The sequence below is a fragment of the Sus scrofa genome, chromosome X (genome assembly GCF_000003025.6).
Source record: "Sus scrofa isolate TJ Tabasco breed Duroc chromosome X, Sscrofa11.1, whole genome shotgun sequence".
NCBI lineage: Eukaryota > Metazoa > Chordata > Mammalia > Artiodactyla > Suidae > Sus > Sus scrofa.
This window is the reverse complement of record NC_010461.5, coordinates 91,181,815-91,198,571: the sequence shown is the minus strand read 5'-3', so window position 1 is coordinate 91,198,571 and position 16,757 is coordinate 91,181,815. Positions and strand designations below refer to the sequence as shown.

Here is a 16,757-nt window from a genome sequence, read left to right as displayed (position 1 = left end):
GGCCTACGCCAGAGCCACAGCAACGCGGGATCCGAGCCGCGTCTGCGACCTACACCACAGCTCACGGCAATGCCGGATCCTTAACCCACTGAGCAAGGGCAGGGACCGAACCCGCAACCTCATGGTTCCTAGTCGGATTCGTTAACCACTGCACCACGACGGGAACTCCCTGCTTATTTCTTAACACAACTCTCCATTTCTCCCTGTCGAATGTTCAGAGAGCTAGTGAGCACCGAGGCCACTGTTGACTCCCAGAACCTGTTTTGTTTGTTTTTTTCTTTTTCTCTTTTTAGGGCCGTGCCCGCGGCATATGGAGGTTCCCAGGCCAGGGGTCAAATGGGAGCTGCAGCTGCTGGTCTACGCCACAGCCACAGCAATGCAGGATCCGAGCCATGTCTGTGACCTACGCCATAGCTCACGGCAACGCCGGATCCTCAACCCTGAGCGAGGCCAGGGATCCAACCTCTGTCCTCATGGATGCTCGTGGGATTCGTTTCTGCTGAGCCACAATGGGAACTCTGAAGCTGGTTCTTAGTTACTACTCTCCATTACACGTAGTAGGCCCCCGACAAAAGTTCTCTGAGTGCAACAAGTTCTTTGTTAACCTGGATCCAAACTCTTTCCTCTGAGTTGCTTCCTCAAAAAATGTTTTCTATTATAATATTGAAGAGAAAACAAATAGGAACCTGAAAGAGAAAAGGGGCCTGTTTTTCAGTACATTCTCATGTAAGGAAAGGCCTTAAAATGAATTCCAATATATTGAGAAACCTGTGAAGACAGCTGTCAATATTAGTGAATTCAGCTCTCTGGGACAAAGCTACCTGCTTATTTGGGAATTACACAGGTTTGCCAATGACAGTTGTTGACTGAAAATAAATATTTAACTGTGTTGTCTCACCCCATCCTATTTATTAAACGAGTTCTTTTATATAATAACTATCCTGGAGGGTGAAGATTCTTAAGACTCCATCAGATATATTTCTGACAAACTCATGGTGTCAAGTTAATGATCATTTGGGGTGTATCAGTCCTTTTTTCTTTCTGTTTTGTTTTGTTTTTTTTTTAAACTTGACATCTATCTGCTCAAAATATTTGGTGACCACTTACAGGACACGTTTCACAGCAAATCTGATGAAATAATGTCATTTTTAGCCTTCAACTCACAGCTCTAGCATTAAGTGATTAGACATGCAATTCTGAATTTGATTTATGGAAGATGGAGCCCGGTTCTCTGGCCCTGGGCCTGAATGCTGGGATGGCAGAAACCTATGCTGGAAAAATTTCATTTTCCTAGTGGATGAGGGTGATTAATGGAGAGGTTCCTCTCAAATCCGGCTCCCAAGAGTAAGCTGTTGTACTCCCTGGAGCTAAAAAGGGAATATTGGGCTGATTATTCCAAACACCAAATGATTACTGACACGGGTTTGAGTGTCACCATCATAATAGGTAAAGTAAAGCAATAAAAACCCCAATCTTAATCAAATGAAAATAAAAACTCTATATATTGAGGGTAGAGACTAGTTTACATCCATTGAGAGCAACTTAAAATAAAAGGAAAATTAATTTAAGTGGGTTTTTTTTCTGAAAAAAAAATCAATACTTTGCACATTCCCTTTAAAAATTAAGAACAAAAAGCAAAAATCTACCAGCCCCGCCCCCAAATGAGCTAATCAAATAAATGATAGAGTTACAGTAAATAAACAGATTCAAGTTACTAGCTTGTATCTTAAAAAGGTATGTAAAAATAACATCTTGATTTTACATTATGACCATTTGGGCCTGGGTGTGTGTGTGTGTGTGTGTGTGTGTGTGTGTGTGTGTGTGTGAAAAAATGGGCAGAAGGTGAAGCCAACACAGATGAAAAAGACATATATGTAATACACACAAATATCCACAGGATAAAGACTCAGACATGGTGATGCTGATTGGTCGTTACGGGAAACAGTTGAAGACACACTACGGAAAAAGAGAGACAGAGACAGAAAGAGCAAGATAGACACGCTTATACTCATGAAAAGACAGAGGACAGAGGAAAGGGAGAGAGCTAGAAAGACAAACATTTTCATTAGTTGAACAAATATTTACTGAGGCAAAAACAGATCCAGAGAGATGGGGGAGGCAGACAGGGAAGCTGTGTAGATCACTGAGTTTGGCCAAACGAACTCTGGCTTTTGATGGAAATTATACGAAACTGTTTTGGGAGATCCACTAGGTACAAAAGCACTGTGCTAGACACTGAAAGATAAATCAGAAAGACTTCCTACCCTCTAAGGGCTTATTTAAAAGCTGAATGGGATCTAAGAGTGACCTATCTGCTGGTTTCATCATTCCTTAAAATGATGAACTCGCTGGGAATGTAAAACAGACATTTCTGCAGTGGCAAGCAGGATTTCTGCTTTGATTTTTCATTTTAGAGTGCAAAGGCTTTATAAAGGAATGCAGAAATAGAGGACTTTCCTTTTGCAGCTTCAGAGGTCAGAAGCATAAATAACAACCTGGAGGGGGAATCTCTTGGATATGCAAAGTTGCTTGGCAGCCTAATCTTTGTTCTTGGAGAAATCAGTCTTGCTTCATTACTTAGTATCTGGAAAACGTTTGAAACTATCTCTTACTTTTTTCTTTTCTAAATTCAGTGATGTTTTTTGGCTCAGTTGGGTCTTAGTGAGAATGAACAATCAAGAAAAATTATAACATCTTCCAATTGCCATTCCCCAAGAGACAACTCTGCAAAAAAACACTTTATGAATAAATATAGAGCTCCCACAAATATGGCAGTGATGTCTATTAGATATATAATGTGAACCATATTTTAAATTCGGGAGGATCTGTATTTTTAAAAGTTTAAAAGGTGAAATTAATTTCATAACATTTATTGAATACAATATGTGTAAAATATTATCATTTCAACTTGTAACCAATATAAAATTTATTAATATGATATTTTGCATTTCTTTTCAAACTAACTTTTTGAAATCAGGTCCACATTTTATACTTCTAGCATATCTCAATTTTGACTAGCCCTATTTCAAGTGCTCAGTAGCCACATGGCTACCATATTGGACAGCAAAGATCTGGAATGCTACTTCGCCATGGACTGGGTATCCCTTCCCATTATTAACTCCATCAAAGATCCGATTAGATTAAAATGAAATCTATAAAGTACCTTTCGCTTTCCAAGTCCCTTTAGTACATAATATTGTGTGTTTTTTAAATTTTTTTTTTTGTGCCATTTCTTGGGCCGCACCCGCAGCATATGGAGGTTCCCAGGCTAGGAGTCTAATCGGAGCTGTAGCCACCGGCCACAGCGCAGCACCAGCCACAGCAACTCGGGATCTGAGCCGCCTCTGCAACCTACACCACAGCTCATGGCAACGCCAGCCAGATCCTTAACCTACTGAGCAAGGCCAGAGATGGAACCCACAACCTCATGGTTCCTAGTCAGAGTCGTTAACCACTGAGCCACGACAGGAACTCCTTTTTAATTTTAATTTTTTTTTTTTTGGTCTTTTTAGGGCCGCACCTATGGCATATGAGGTTCCCAGCTAGGGGTCAAATCGGAGCTGCAGCTGCTGTCCTACACCACAGCCACAGCAATGCAGGATCCAAGCCTCATCTGCAACCTACACCACAGCTCACAGCAATTACAGATCTTTAACCCACCGAGTGAGGCCAGGGATCGAACCTGCATCCTCACAGACACTAGTTAGATTTCGTTTCCACTGAGCCATGACGGGAACTCCTGTGTCTGTGTTTTTAAAACCTGACTTATGGTGTTAACCTTTTGGGCAAAAAGAGAGTTGAGGTTTGTACATGGATTTGAGAAGGCATAGCTTCCTTATTTAAGTAAAACAAGCAGTTCACTAGAGGTTAAGAAGGTAAACTTCGGGTGGGAAATAATGGCTACAGAAGCCAGCCCTGCCCAGCACTTAGGTGACTTTGAGTAGGCTTGTCACCCGGTGTACCCTTATTTAGCCTCTTCAAGCGCTCATCACCATAGATTGTAAGTTCCTTGAGGGCCCACACCATCATTAGCTCTCGCTGTTTCTCTTACACTTAGCATAGTGCCTGGCACACAGTCAGTGTTCAATAAATGTGTGTCGAACAAATAAATTTGGAGTTCCCATTTAAGATCTTCAGCCTAACATCCATACAGATGTAGGAAGGGGACGGGGGTTTTCATACAAGCTTAGAGGTTTCTGTAACTCTACTGCTTTTTTATAGCAATCAGTTTGAATCCTCCAACGCGACGGGATCAAAGCATCCCTAAATAGTTCCCTGTTAGCCTAACAATAGTGAAGATTCCGGCAGGATATATTTTTAGGTTCATTAACAGTCTGCCAGCCAGAAAGGCCCTAATTGAGAATGCAAAACATGAAGATAATCTAGGAAAGGAGAAGCATAATTTATCAGACATTCAAGCTGTTATTGCAATTTGAATATATGTCTTTGGTGCGCAACTTTTGGTATTTCAAATAATAATCACTTACCCTTGACCTATTTTTTCAAATCTTGTGTATTTTTTCTTTGGGTCACCAACACTCACAATGCTTCCTGAGGATGATGGAGCAGGGAGAGAGAGAGAGAAAGAGAGAGAGAGTTAAATTGATTTATGTCCCTCTATTTAATACTAAAATTTAAGACACCAGAGTCTATGACAAATAAAATATTAGAGCAATAGTCTCATGTGATTTCTATAATTTATATGGATAATGATACATTTTATTAATGTAGCAAACAGTAATATATTAATTAAACTAGTGGTAATAAGCCAGTATGCTTATACTTAAAATTGGTGATGTCTGGGAAACAAAAAGGACTGATTGTAACCCAACATTTATAAAAAGTTCCCATAAAAGGATACTGTAGACGAGGAGATAAAATTATCTAAAGACTTACATGCCGTGTTTAATAAAAGCACTGTCTTCTCTGAACTGGAGTGAAACTGAGTGCTACACTACATTCAATTCTGCTGGATAAACATCTCTTGAGCAATTATTATGCACCCAGTACCATACTAAGGGCAATGGGAGATGGGGATACGGATGGCTCTAATAAAGAACAAAGTTTAATCATAAAGTAATGAGGCTTATTGTTTTAAAAACCATACACCCTGGAACCTAGGACCCTACTAGCACTCTGAACATTCTTAAGAGTTGTACTGAGATGTGATTTCCATACCATGAAGTTCATTCATTTAAAGTGCACAATTCAGGAGTTCCTGTTGCGGCTCAGCAGGTTAAGAACCCGACTAGTATCCATGAGGCGGCAGTTCAACCCTGGGATCACTCAGTGGGTCGGGGATCCGGCGTTGCCATGAGCTGTGGTGTAGGTCACAGACGAGGCTCGCATCCCGCATTGCTGTGGCTGTTACTCCAATTCCACCCCTAGCCTGGGAACTTCCATATGCCTCAGGTGCGGCCCTAAAAAGCAAAATAAAGAAATAAAGTGCACAATTCCGTGGCTTTTAGTAAATTTTTTGGATTGTACAAATTTACTAAATTTTACCATGATCTAATTTAGAACATTTTCATCATCTCCCAAAAGAAATCTTGTACCTGTTGGCAGTCACCCTTGATCCCCTTTTTGCTTTCCAACCCATCCTTGGGCAAGCACTGATCTATTTTCTGTTTCTATAGGTTGTTCCAAATGTTGTGGAGTAAGTTTATAAGCTACGCAAGAAAACCATTAATGTATCATATTTGGCTCTGGAAAAAAATCTTGCTTATTTCAAAATATCAAATCCACTACTCAGAGGATCAATACTTGCCACCACTAGGAAGCGACACTGACCCTTTAGTGTAATACTCAAATAGGTACAGAAAGATTGAGTGATGTCTTAGCTAACATGGCCCCTATTCAAAGAAGCGTAGCATCAGTTAGTGAAACAGGATTTACACACACACACTAATCCAGAGAAGGTCTGTGGCTTCTACCTCCTAATCACCAATCTTATCCATCCCACCTCCTTTTCACGCCCACGGCCATGGTTGTTGTTCAGGCCCTCAACATCTCTTGTTCCAACAATTGCGCTAGTCATTTCCTACCTCTAAATTCTGCCTTCTCTAATTCCTTTTCCACGGTGCCGCTGGAATAGGTAACTATGTAATTCATAAACCAAAACTGTCTTGGGTAAACTGAGATGTATGGTTAGCCTACTTCACTCCATTAACCATATTTCCTCAAAAGCTCCTTCTTACGACAGGATCAAGTTCAAATTTCTTAGTCTGGCATAGCAGGCCCTTTACTGTCCAGCATCATCTAGCTTCTACCTAGCCAGTCTCACCTTGTATTAGGCCTCTCCTCTCCATCCCTACTTTATAGCCCAGCAACACCATCACTACCCAATGCTTTGGTCTTTGGACGTGCTTCCCCTTTCTCTTTCCTATCAAAGCCCTGAATTTATTTACTAGTTAAGTATAATGTCAAGTCATCCTTTGCAAATTCTTCTCTGACCCTTCTGATGAGACATACATGTTTCTTCTGAGGGCAGGAACCTTGTCACTTCAGTGCCCAGAACAGTGGCTGCCACTGAATTTATTGAGTAAACGAATGTGAACAAGAAAATAGTATTTGAGAGCTAGACCGTGGGCTACAGACAATACTGCCGGGTAATTTAGACATGATCTAATTTCTGGGCTAGGGAACAACTTACTTCAGACCTACCAGTAGATAGTATACCTTGAAAAAAGTAATAAATTAAATGCTTCACTCATGGATTGTTCATCCATGGTTGTTATTGTTGTTGTTGTTGCCACCACTGGTGGTTTTCTGTAAGAAGGGTCCATGTTTCAGGTAGGTTAAACAGACTCACAATATGTGAGCTGTTGTATTTTAATGCTTCTCCTCATGGATTCCCAAGCTCGGCTGATGGTACTACCATCCATCTACTCAACAGTCCAAGTCAGAGATCTGGGAGTCATTTTGCCTCTTTCTTTACCTTCACTCCCCACATATGATTATTCACCATGCCCTGGGCCTCTATCTGTTTACCTCCAATAGATACCTTTTGTATATGTTGCTTCCTCATTACTACTGTTCTAGTTGGACCCTTAATGCTTTTTGTTTGGGCGATTCCAACAGCCTCCTAACTGGACTCAAACTTCCAGCCTCTGCCCACTTGAGTGCGGACTCCACACCTCTGTCAGGATGCTCTAAGTACAGACCTGATCATGGGAGTCCCTGCTTCTGGAGCCCTGTTGCCTCCTCAACACTACAAGGTAAAGTCCAAACTCCTCGGCATGGGATGCAAGGTTCTGCGTATCTGGCTCTTGCTTCATTCTCCATCTCACCTTCCCCACTAGAATCTTACACTCTCACCATAACAAACAAATTGCAGCTCATGATGAGACCCTGCTTAATGGTTTGGCTTTCTCTCTTAGAGCCGAAATCCCAACCTTTACTACCAATTCCACATTCAAGTGGCACTGAATAAGTTAAAAGTTCCCAGGCATGTGACTTCCTACCATATTTACGTGCTATTCTCTGCCCAGAAGGTCCTTCTTAATTGTTCTTCCTGGCAAGTTATTCATGTTTCGACTCAGCTTTGATTTTGCCTCTTCAAGGAAGACTTCCCTGATTTTTTGGAATAAAGTTAATACTTTCCTCTCTCTGTACTACTACTGTACCTTCTTGCTTTCTGCTGCTTCTTTTGCTTTTTTCGTGCCTTTGCTCTTGCTGTCCTCCTCTGTATTAACACCCTTTATCTATCTGTATCTATGTATTTGAGATCCCCTTATAGACTGTGTCTTAATCATCTCTGTATCCTCAGCGCCTCCTCAGGTAACGTTGTATGTAGACTATATGGGTTGCTCAGTAAATGCCTACTGAATTAAACTCAAATAAATTTAGTCATTGCATTTTGTGAATGCCCCTTATTTTAAGACAGGGGTTAGAGAATGTCTTTTACTTGAGTTATAGCGATAGAATACCACCAATGTAATAATTTCTGGGTTGCCCTTACATTTCCAAATTGTCTCACCGATTTCTATATCACTGAGAACTAACCTTATTCAAGTCAGCTATTAATGGGTAAGGACTTGGACTTAAAAAAAAATATTTTTTTACTGAAATGAAGATTTTAAAGTCATTTGAAACCGTAGTTTTTATTAAGCAGTTTAAAGTCCTGCAAGAAATTTATACTATTAAGCTGCTGAGCAAACTCTTTTCCGTAGACTGAACAAAAGCAAATAAGCTTCAGCCCAAGCCACTTTCTGAATTATGACCAATTTCAACTGGCAAGCTTTAGCTAATGAGGTTTTACGGCAGTAAATTATTCAACCTTTATTTCCACGGTATGCAGGATTAACAAAAAAACACAACAACTGGAAATAAATCCTTTCGTGAGGATTATCAAAAGACAACCATTTTGATGCGATCCTGCTTCTCAGTTTCACTGTTATTCAAATAAAATGGCGTCCCCACACCCATTACCGTTCACAGGAGAGTGTGTGCTGCCATCTGCTGATGTTAGTTAGGCAAGTGAACAGGAGGCCTTGTTTACAATTCCAAACTACAAAACAAGCTTTTACAGTGACGTCTCTCATCAGAGCCATTATAATTTGCTTTCATAAATTACACCAGAGAAAGGGAAAAGACACGGTGACACAATAGGCATTAAGTGACAAAAATCAGCATCTCAAACTCAAAAGGAAAAAAATGATAGCAATACGAGAACAACTTCCAACCAGAGCAGTTTCCTAGACAAGAAACAACCTACGTGCTCTCAAGTACAAAGATTTAAGAAATCACTAAATACTAGTATTTGAAAATGGGGTTCATGGTGTAGTTTCTGCGGCAGAAAAGTCCATCAGGGGGTCTTCTCCTACATATTAAATAAACTAAGTTGAACCCCAACCATTTAAAGAGTCTTTCTTTGGCGTTACGAAGGTTTTGATTTCTCAGAAAAAAAAACCCCCAAACAAAAGATTTCTCTAAACTAATATCAGTTCTATTTGAGGGGGAATTAGGAGAAGAATTTGGAGTGAAGAATGCTGGGGAAGGGGAGGGACGAGAGCAGGAGGCGATTGTGGGGCCCAGAGGAGGGAGGCCGAAGACTCATTTCCCTGTATTGCACAATTTTGCCGACAGTCAGCACCTTTTGGAAACTTTCACTAAAAGGTAGGGGTTTCTATATTTTCCAACAGATTCAGACAAGACCACAAGGAAGAAGCCAGAGCCAGGCTATGGGTCTGCGTAAAATTGAAAGATGATCTGTTCATTTCAGCCATTAAGGAGCCCAGGGTCTGCCCCCCAGCCCCCAAATCAGGATCCGAGTGGCAGAAGAATAGCCTGACAGCAACGAGGTCTGGGTGGCCCACCTCGTAGGAATCAGATCCCTGAGACCGAAGGTGAGGCCATCCTCGTCTCTTCCCCACGCTATGGTGGGGTCCACTCTGATGTGGGCTGTAGGCCATTGCTTGGCCTCCCTGGCTCCCTTTTCCTACTCCTTTGCCTCTCAGCACAAGCGACCACAGGAGCCTTGATTCCAAGGTCCTCCTCAGGGGCTTCCGTACAGGGACCATACAACTGAGGCCCTATTGCTGGCTTCAAACATTCTGTCCCACCTGAAGACCCTATACCCCAATGGTTTATACTGAAAAACAGGGTTGCTCTCACTGTGGAAAAAAATAGCGTAATACTTTTAAGCACGATTGCGACCGATTGTGCTTGGTGTCTCCCGTACCTGACCTCATTGTGCTCTTCACAAAATCCCCATGACATCAGTACCAGTATCTCCATTTTTCAGATGGAGAAACGAAATTTTAGAGGAGTTGGGTGACTTGCCTAAGGACACACAGCTAGTCTCCATCTATCACTCAGACTCAGTTATGATTCACTTCAAAGTCTGTCCTATTCCGTTATCTTATTTTATACCCATGTGACAAAACAGTAGCTACCATTGATTGAGCACCTACTGCGTAACAAGTACTGTTGCTGGAGGTTCTTACATACATTCTCTCATTGAATTATCGTCATGCTCTAAGATTGGTACTGTTATTATCCCCATTTTTCTTGATGAAGAAAAAGAGGTCCAGAAAAGTTAAATAACTTTGCCTAAGGCGACACAGCTGGTAGCAATGGCTTTCTGACTCCGATACCTGTCCTCCTAGCCATCGGTTGGGCTACATAAAATCCATCCTATAGACAGACTCCTAAATTGGAGTTATGAGCCATTGGTTGGGCTACATAAAATCCATCCTATAGACAGACTCCTAAATTGGAGTTATGATTCTCATCCTTGTTTGACAGATAAGAAACCAAGGTTCAGGGAGTTCCTATCGTGGCTCAGTGGTGACAAATCCGACTAGCATCCCTTAGGAAGCGGGTTCGATCCCTGGCCTCACGCAGTGGGTCGGGATCCAGTGTTGCTGTGAGCTGGGGTGTAGGGTGTTGATGCGGCTTGGATCCAGCATTGCTGTGGCTGTGGTGTAGGCTGGCAACCACAGCTCTGATCTGACCTCTAGCCTGGGAACTACCAAGGTTCGGAGGGGTTAAATAACTTGCCTAAGGAGTTCCCGTTGTGGCGCAGTGGTTAACGAATCCGACTAGGAACCATGAGGTTGCAGGTTCGGTCCCTGCCCTTGCTCGTGGGTTAACGATCCGGCGTTGCTGTGAGCTGTGGTGTAGGTTGCAGACGAGGCTTGGATCCCGCGTTGCTGTGGCTCTGGCGTAGGCCGGTGCTACAGCTCCGATTGGACCCCTAGCCTGGGAACCTCCATATGCCGCGGGAGTGGCCCAAAGAAATAGCAAAATGACAAAAAAAAAAAAAAAAAAATAACTTGCCTAAGGTTCCATAGCGAGTAAGAAGCACAGAGTGGGCAGAGAGAGGGTGATGGTGGAACAGAAGCAGGAAAGAATGACTTTGCAGTAAAGCTCAGCCTGGATCTGCTTCGTGAAAAGCACTCCTCCACTTCTCGGCAGGTGAGCCCTGCTGAGATCCGTAAGCACAAGGTAGAGTTGACAGTTGCTGGTGGCCCACAGGCAGGAAGTGAAGAAGAGTCTCTCTGGGCCCGAGCATTCTCCAAGGCCCAAACATTCTCCAACAGAGGAAAAAAACCCACTTACTCTTTAATTAAAAATGTAATCAGGAGTCCCCGTTGTGGCGCAGCAGAGACGAATCCAATTAGTATCCATGAGGATGGGGCTTTGATCCCTGGCCTCGTTCAGTGGGTCGGGGATCTGGCGTGGCTGTGGTGTAGGCTGGCAGATGTAGCTCTGATTCGACCCTAGCCTGGGAACTTCCATATGCTGCAGTTGCGGCCCTAAAAAAGAAAAAAAAAAGTAATCAAAAGTAGCTTTCCCCTCTTCCTCATGTTGTTCAGTGAAGGGCAGAATACATAACAAATTATGAGAACCACAACTCTAGGACCATGACAGTCTCTAAGCAACGCAAGATTGGACCCACCAAATAATGTTTGTTTCTCGGTCCATGAACTTTAGAAAGTTACAAACATATTTTCATTATCATAAATCTATTGAGATTTGAAATAGTTATCAAATAATCATTTTTACTAAAGTGAGGCTCTTCGATTTTTAAAATCTGATATAATCTCATAGGTCATGTCTATATGTACAAAATAAAGGGGAAAGGTTGAGGCAACTGTCTGAAAACTTGAACTGAAATTATCCAGGTAATTCTTGCATGTATCCTTCCCTTGAACACAAACAGACACTTGGCCTATGCAGAAGCCAAGGGGGTAATGGAAGTAAGCTTCGAAGGCAAGCAGATTTGAGTTCCAGCTCTGGCTCTGCCACCCGTTAGTTTGGTGATCTGGTCACTTCAGCTCTTTGAGGCTTACTTTCACGGATCTGTAAAATGACGATATGAAAACCTACCAAAAGGGATTACAGTGGAAATTAAACTCGATAATGGCTGGAAAATGGCCAGCAGAGAAGGTGCTCAATCAGTGGGAATTATCCCCGTTGTTATTGAGGAAACGGTTGGTAGCAGCACTAGAGGCAGATTTAATCATGCACACTCAGGTCGGTCCCTGATCCCAGTTCTGAGCGCTCACTGACAACTGCGACTTGAACTTTTGTTTTTCCAAATAAATACCCCTGTCTCAGACTGTCTCAACATTTGGGGCTGCTGACATTTGGGGCAGAGGAGAAAAGCAGGGGGCTATCCTTTTGCGTTATAGAATGTTTAGAAGCATCCTTAGCCTCTAATTACTAGATGCCAGTAGCATTCCCTGTGCTGTGACAATAAACATGTCTCCAGACATTGCCACCTCTGCAGAGTCTTCCTTGGCCTATAGCCTGTGCTTCTCCCTTCTTTTTTCTGAGTTGTTTTAGGTAGACAGTTATACGAAACGAGATGGCCTCCTGGTCTCTAATTGTACCACACTATTAAAGCTTATCTTCTAGATAAAATTGTAAGTTTCTTAATGGTGGGAAATTATTTTTCTATTATCTCCTCCAAAGACTGGCATAGGACAGACAAGTAGGAATCCAGTAAAGATGCATGTGTTTGCTCATTTTTTTCACCCATTCAATCAACAAGTATTTGTTAAGTGCTTTTATGTGTCAGGCACTTTATTAGAGCTGGAGGTACAGGAAAATAAGACACAATCTCTGTTTTTGAAGAGCTCACAGTCTAGTGAAGGAGACAGACAAGTACAGTGTGATACTGAAACTAATGACACTGTGGGATGGAGGCTACAAGCGTTTGTTGGCCTTGCCTCCCTGTTCACAGAGCAGTGTTTAAATAAGAGAAAAGGCTATTGTATTACGGTTGCCCATCTTGATTGACTGTTGAGTTTTGAGGTTGAATTATCTATCATGATTGACCAGGTGGGGGCCCCTGGGGTGTGATCATACTTTTCAACACAGTTTGATCCCTTTAGGAGGTATAATCTTAAAGTAAAACTTACTACTCAATTCATTTAGTGACGTTTTCACCTCAATTGATTTTTTTCAAATGTAAATACTTGGTTTCTATTTGATTAGGAGTATGAGGGAGGGGGTGACTGGAAATACACAGTGAGTCCCAAACTTTTCATCTCGTGACTTCAGGGAGCCTGGAGTTCATGCAAGCCGCTTCAAATTTTTAAAGGTTCAGTACCCACTCTACGTGGTTTATGAGAAACCCTCTCATGGAGAAAGTAATGATGGCAAGAAAAAAAAAAAAAACTCACTTAGCTTCTCTAGGATCTCCTCATCTGTCATCTTGGATTTTTTCCTTTGCCGATCTGTGTTTCTATACAAAGTACTGGAATTGGCATTCTCAGCAGAAGGTGGTGTGACCTCTTTATTTGGTGCTGCTGGTGAAGCAATGGATTCAACCACGGAACGAGTATAGATCTTTAAGACAAAAATTTTTGTTACAAATGCAAGACCAAAGTAATGCTACAATTGATGATGAACGTGCATTGACACATCATCACCACCCAAGGTCCATAGTTTACCTATGGTTCACTCTTAGTGTTGTACATTCTATGGGTTTGGAAGAACATATAAGGACATGCATCCATCACTACAGTATTATGCAGAGTATTTTCTCTGCCCTAAAAATCTTCTGTGCTCTGCCTGATTATCCCTCTCTCCACCCCACCCCTCAACCCTCAATGAATTTTTAAACACAAGTGATTTCTATCTAAAAAGACCTTGAAGTTTTTTCAAGTACACTGCCCTTGAAAACTCTCAGGAGCTAGTCTTTTGAGGTCCCCAAACATGCTGCACTCACTGTGGTCTTGGTGCCACTGCTTATGCAATTCTTCCTACCTGATTCATGTGGATTTCCTTCTCTATCTTCTGCAGCAATTTTAAAATCGAGCGCTTATTTGTATATTGTTTGGTGTTATTATCCAATTGCCCTGTGCTATCTTGTATCCCCAAACAGCAACCCCAACCAAGTTTGCATCTTACACTTTAGTTCTGGGACTATAAATGCTCATTAGGTACTGGTTGGCTAACTAGATTCTGACTCTATAACTGTTCCAAAGGACATCTTCATGGATACTAGTCAGATTCATTTCTGCTAAGCCACGATGGGAACTCCAGCCACAACAGGAGCTCGAAATGTCCATCGATGGATGAATGCATTAAGAAGATGTGGTATATATACACAATGGAATACTACTCAGCCATAAAGAGGAACAAAATAATGCCATTTGCAGCAACATGGATGCAACTAGAGACTCTCATACTAAGTGAAGGAAGTCAGAGAGAGAAAGATATGATATCACTTATATCTGGAATGTAATATACAGCACAAATGAACCTTTCCACAGAAAAGAAACTCATGGACTTGGAGAAGAGACTTGCAGTTGCCAAGGGGGAGGGGGAGGGAGCAGCATGGACTGGGAGTTTGGAGTTAATAGATGCAAACTATTGCATTTGGAGTGGATAAGCAATGAGATCCTGCTGTATATCTAGTCACTTAGATGGAGCATGATGGAGGATAATGTGTGAAAAAGAATGTATATACATACATACATATGTGTGTGTGTGTGTGTGTGTGTGTGTGTGTGTGTGTGTGTGTGTGTGACTGGGTCACTTTGCCATACAGTAGAAATTGATAGAACACTGTAAACCAAATATAATGGAAAAATAAAAATCATAAAAATAAACAAAAAACAAAAACAAAGGACATCTTTTGGACCATTTGGAAACATCACTTGGGACTTACTGATTTTGTATGCTCTGGTCTTGGCGCAATAACTGGTGGAGGCTCATTCTCGTCTTCTTCTTCTTCCTCTTCTTCATCTTCTTCCTCAGACACAGGGGGAGCCAAAGGAGGCTCTGACGCTGTTTTTGTACTCTTATGACAAGAACAAAATTCAAAAACCAGGTATTAGTTCCTCATTGTTCTTCAGCAATGAGAAAAAGGACATAAAATATTTTAGTGTGTAGGGATAGGAAGGAATTGCATCTTTTACAAATGAGCAAAACCATCTATAATTTGGTGGCAGGACCTGCCCACATTCCGAGATAAATTCAGGTTATGATTGAAGCACCACGAAATTTAAAACATCACTTCTACTTTCCACTGAGCTCAAAAAGAGTGAGCTATTCATTTAACATTTTAAAATTCAATGTTTTTGAAATCAATGAATGTATTTTAGAAATCGAATTGATTTCTATTAAAGCCTTGAATTTGTACCCGGCAGACTATCAATTTGTTGACTGAGAGTTTGTCAACCAGAAAAGGGCTATTCTGTGCCTAAAGATCAGAGCACGCATATGGATATGGCATAAATACAGCTCTGCAAGTACTAAGTACAAGCAAGCCCATAACTGTTTCTTTTCTGTTTAGGCGCCTGGAAAGAAGCACTCAGAGGGTAACAAACATGAAGATTTAAGGAATACTCATCTACATCAATAATTATTCAATCTCAACCAAGAGGTAAATGGTGATTTGCAATGTGAAAATTGCAATAACACCAAAAATAATGACAACAACCACAGTATCTAGGGTTGGTTTTTTGATCATTCACATTAACACGGGGGTAAAATGGTACCAAAGTTGGATTTTTGGAATAACTATGGCCATGGTTCTCAAAGCGTGGTCCCCACACAGCATCGTCAGCATCATCAAGGAACGTCATCTGGCTCCAGCCAGACCAATAAATAGGAAACTCTAGGGGGTGGGACCCAGAAATCTGGTGATCCCGATGCCTGCTCAAGTTTAAAATTCACTGAACTAGGATATAGGTCTGTCTTATTCTAATCCTAAGCCTAAGCCTAAGCCTAAACCTAAGCCTAACCCTTATTCAGTATGTCTTATTCTTATTCACCATATATGGCTTAACACATGGCTGGTCTGAGTAAAGATGTTAAGTCATAAGTGAAAAGTACATACCTGGTATTGAATACGTAATATGAAAAAAACTGCCAAATATTTCTTTAATACTTTTTTTTTTTTTTTTTTTTTTTGTCTTTTGTCTTTTTGTTGTTGTCATTGTTGCTATTTCTTGGGCCGCTCCCGCGGCATATGGAGGTTCCCAGGCTAGGGGTCCAATCGGAGCTGTAGCCACCAGTCTACGCCAGAGCCACAGCAATGCGGGATCCGAGCCGCGTCTGCAACCTACACCACAGCTCACGGCAACACCGGATCGTTAACCCACTGAGCAAGGGCAGGGACCGAACCCGCAACCTCATGGTTCCTAGTCGGATTCGTCAACCACTGCGCCACGACGGGAACTCCTCTTTAATACTTTTTATATTGAGTGTATATTGAAATAATATTTTCCAATGTTTGGTTAAATAAAAATATATTAAAATTAACTTCACCTATTTCTTCTTACTTTTTAAAATGAAAATCAGAAAAGTTAAAGTTACATATATGGCTTTTACAACATTTTTGTGGACAGCACTATTATAGATAGCTCCTGATTTTGGGGGTGTGTATGTGTGTACTTATTTGTTTTCTGTTTATGCCTTTAAGTACACTGACTCAGGCTAATCCTAAAAAGAATTTTCATTCCTGAGGACAAAGTTCCTGAGGCAGATACAGACAGCCTACTAATAGACTATTACAACGAAGGACCTCAGTCTATGATTTAAATTCACCATGGATTTTCTGCAATGATGTATAAACCTATGGTGGTGTCATAGGTATAACCATATTTCTTATCGGAGCCAGCAAGACTTATGTACCATGGTAAGACAACTTAGAATTTATAAATTTGAAAGAATATTTGATTGCCCAGATATATATAGTGAGCGGTTTGCAGATTGAAGCGTATATGCTTACTTGATATTGTTTTTATATTTATATATCTATATTTATTCTTTTTTTTTTTTGGCCACACCCA

General features: G+C 41.3%; 1 protein-coding gene across 16 annotated transcripts in view; it reads right to left on the bottom strand.

The window, feature by feature from the left end:
* Window positions 1–16,757, bottom strand: part of PAK3 (p21 (RAC1) activated kinase 3) — a 302,356-nt gene that overhangs the window by 45,760 nt on the left and 239,839 nt on the right. For all 16 annotated transcript variants that reach the window (XM_021080688.1, XM_021080682.1, XM_021080687.1 and 13 more), the window contains 3 exons: window positions 14,630–14,761; window positions 13,137–13,302; window positions 4,488–4,551 (listed from right to left, as the gene is read on the bottom strand). In XM_021080688.1, coding sequence (XP_020936347.1) covers window positions 4,488–4,551; window positions 13,137–13,302; window positions 14,630–14,761 — 362 coding nt within the window. The remainder of the gene's footprint in view (window positions 1–4,487; window positions 4,552–13,136; window positions 13,303–14,629; window positions 14,762–16,757) is intronic.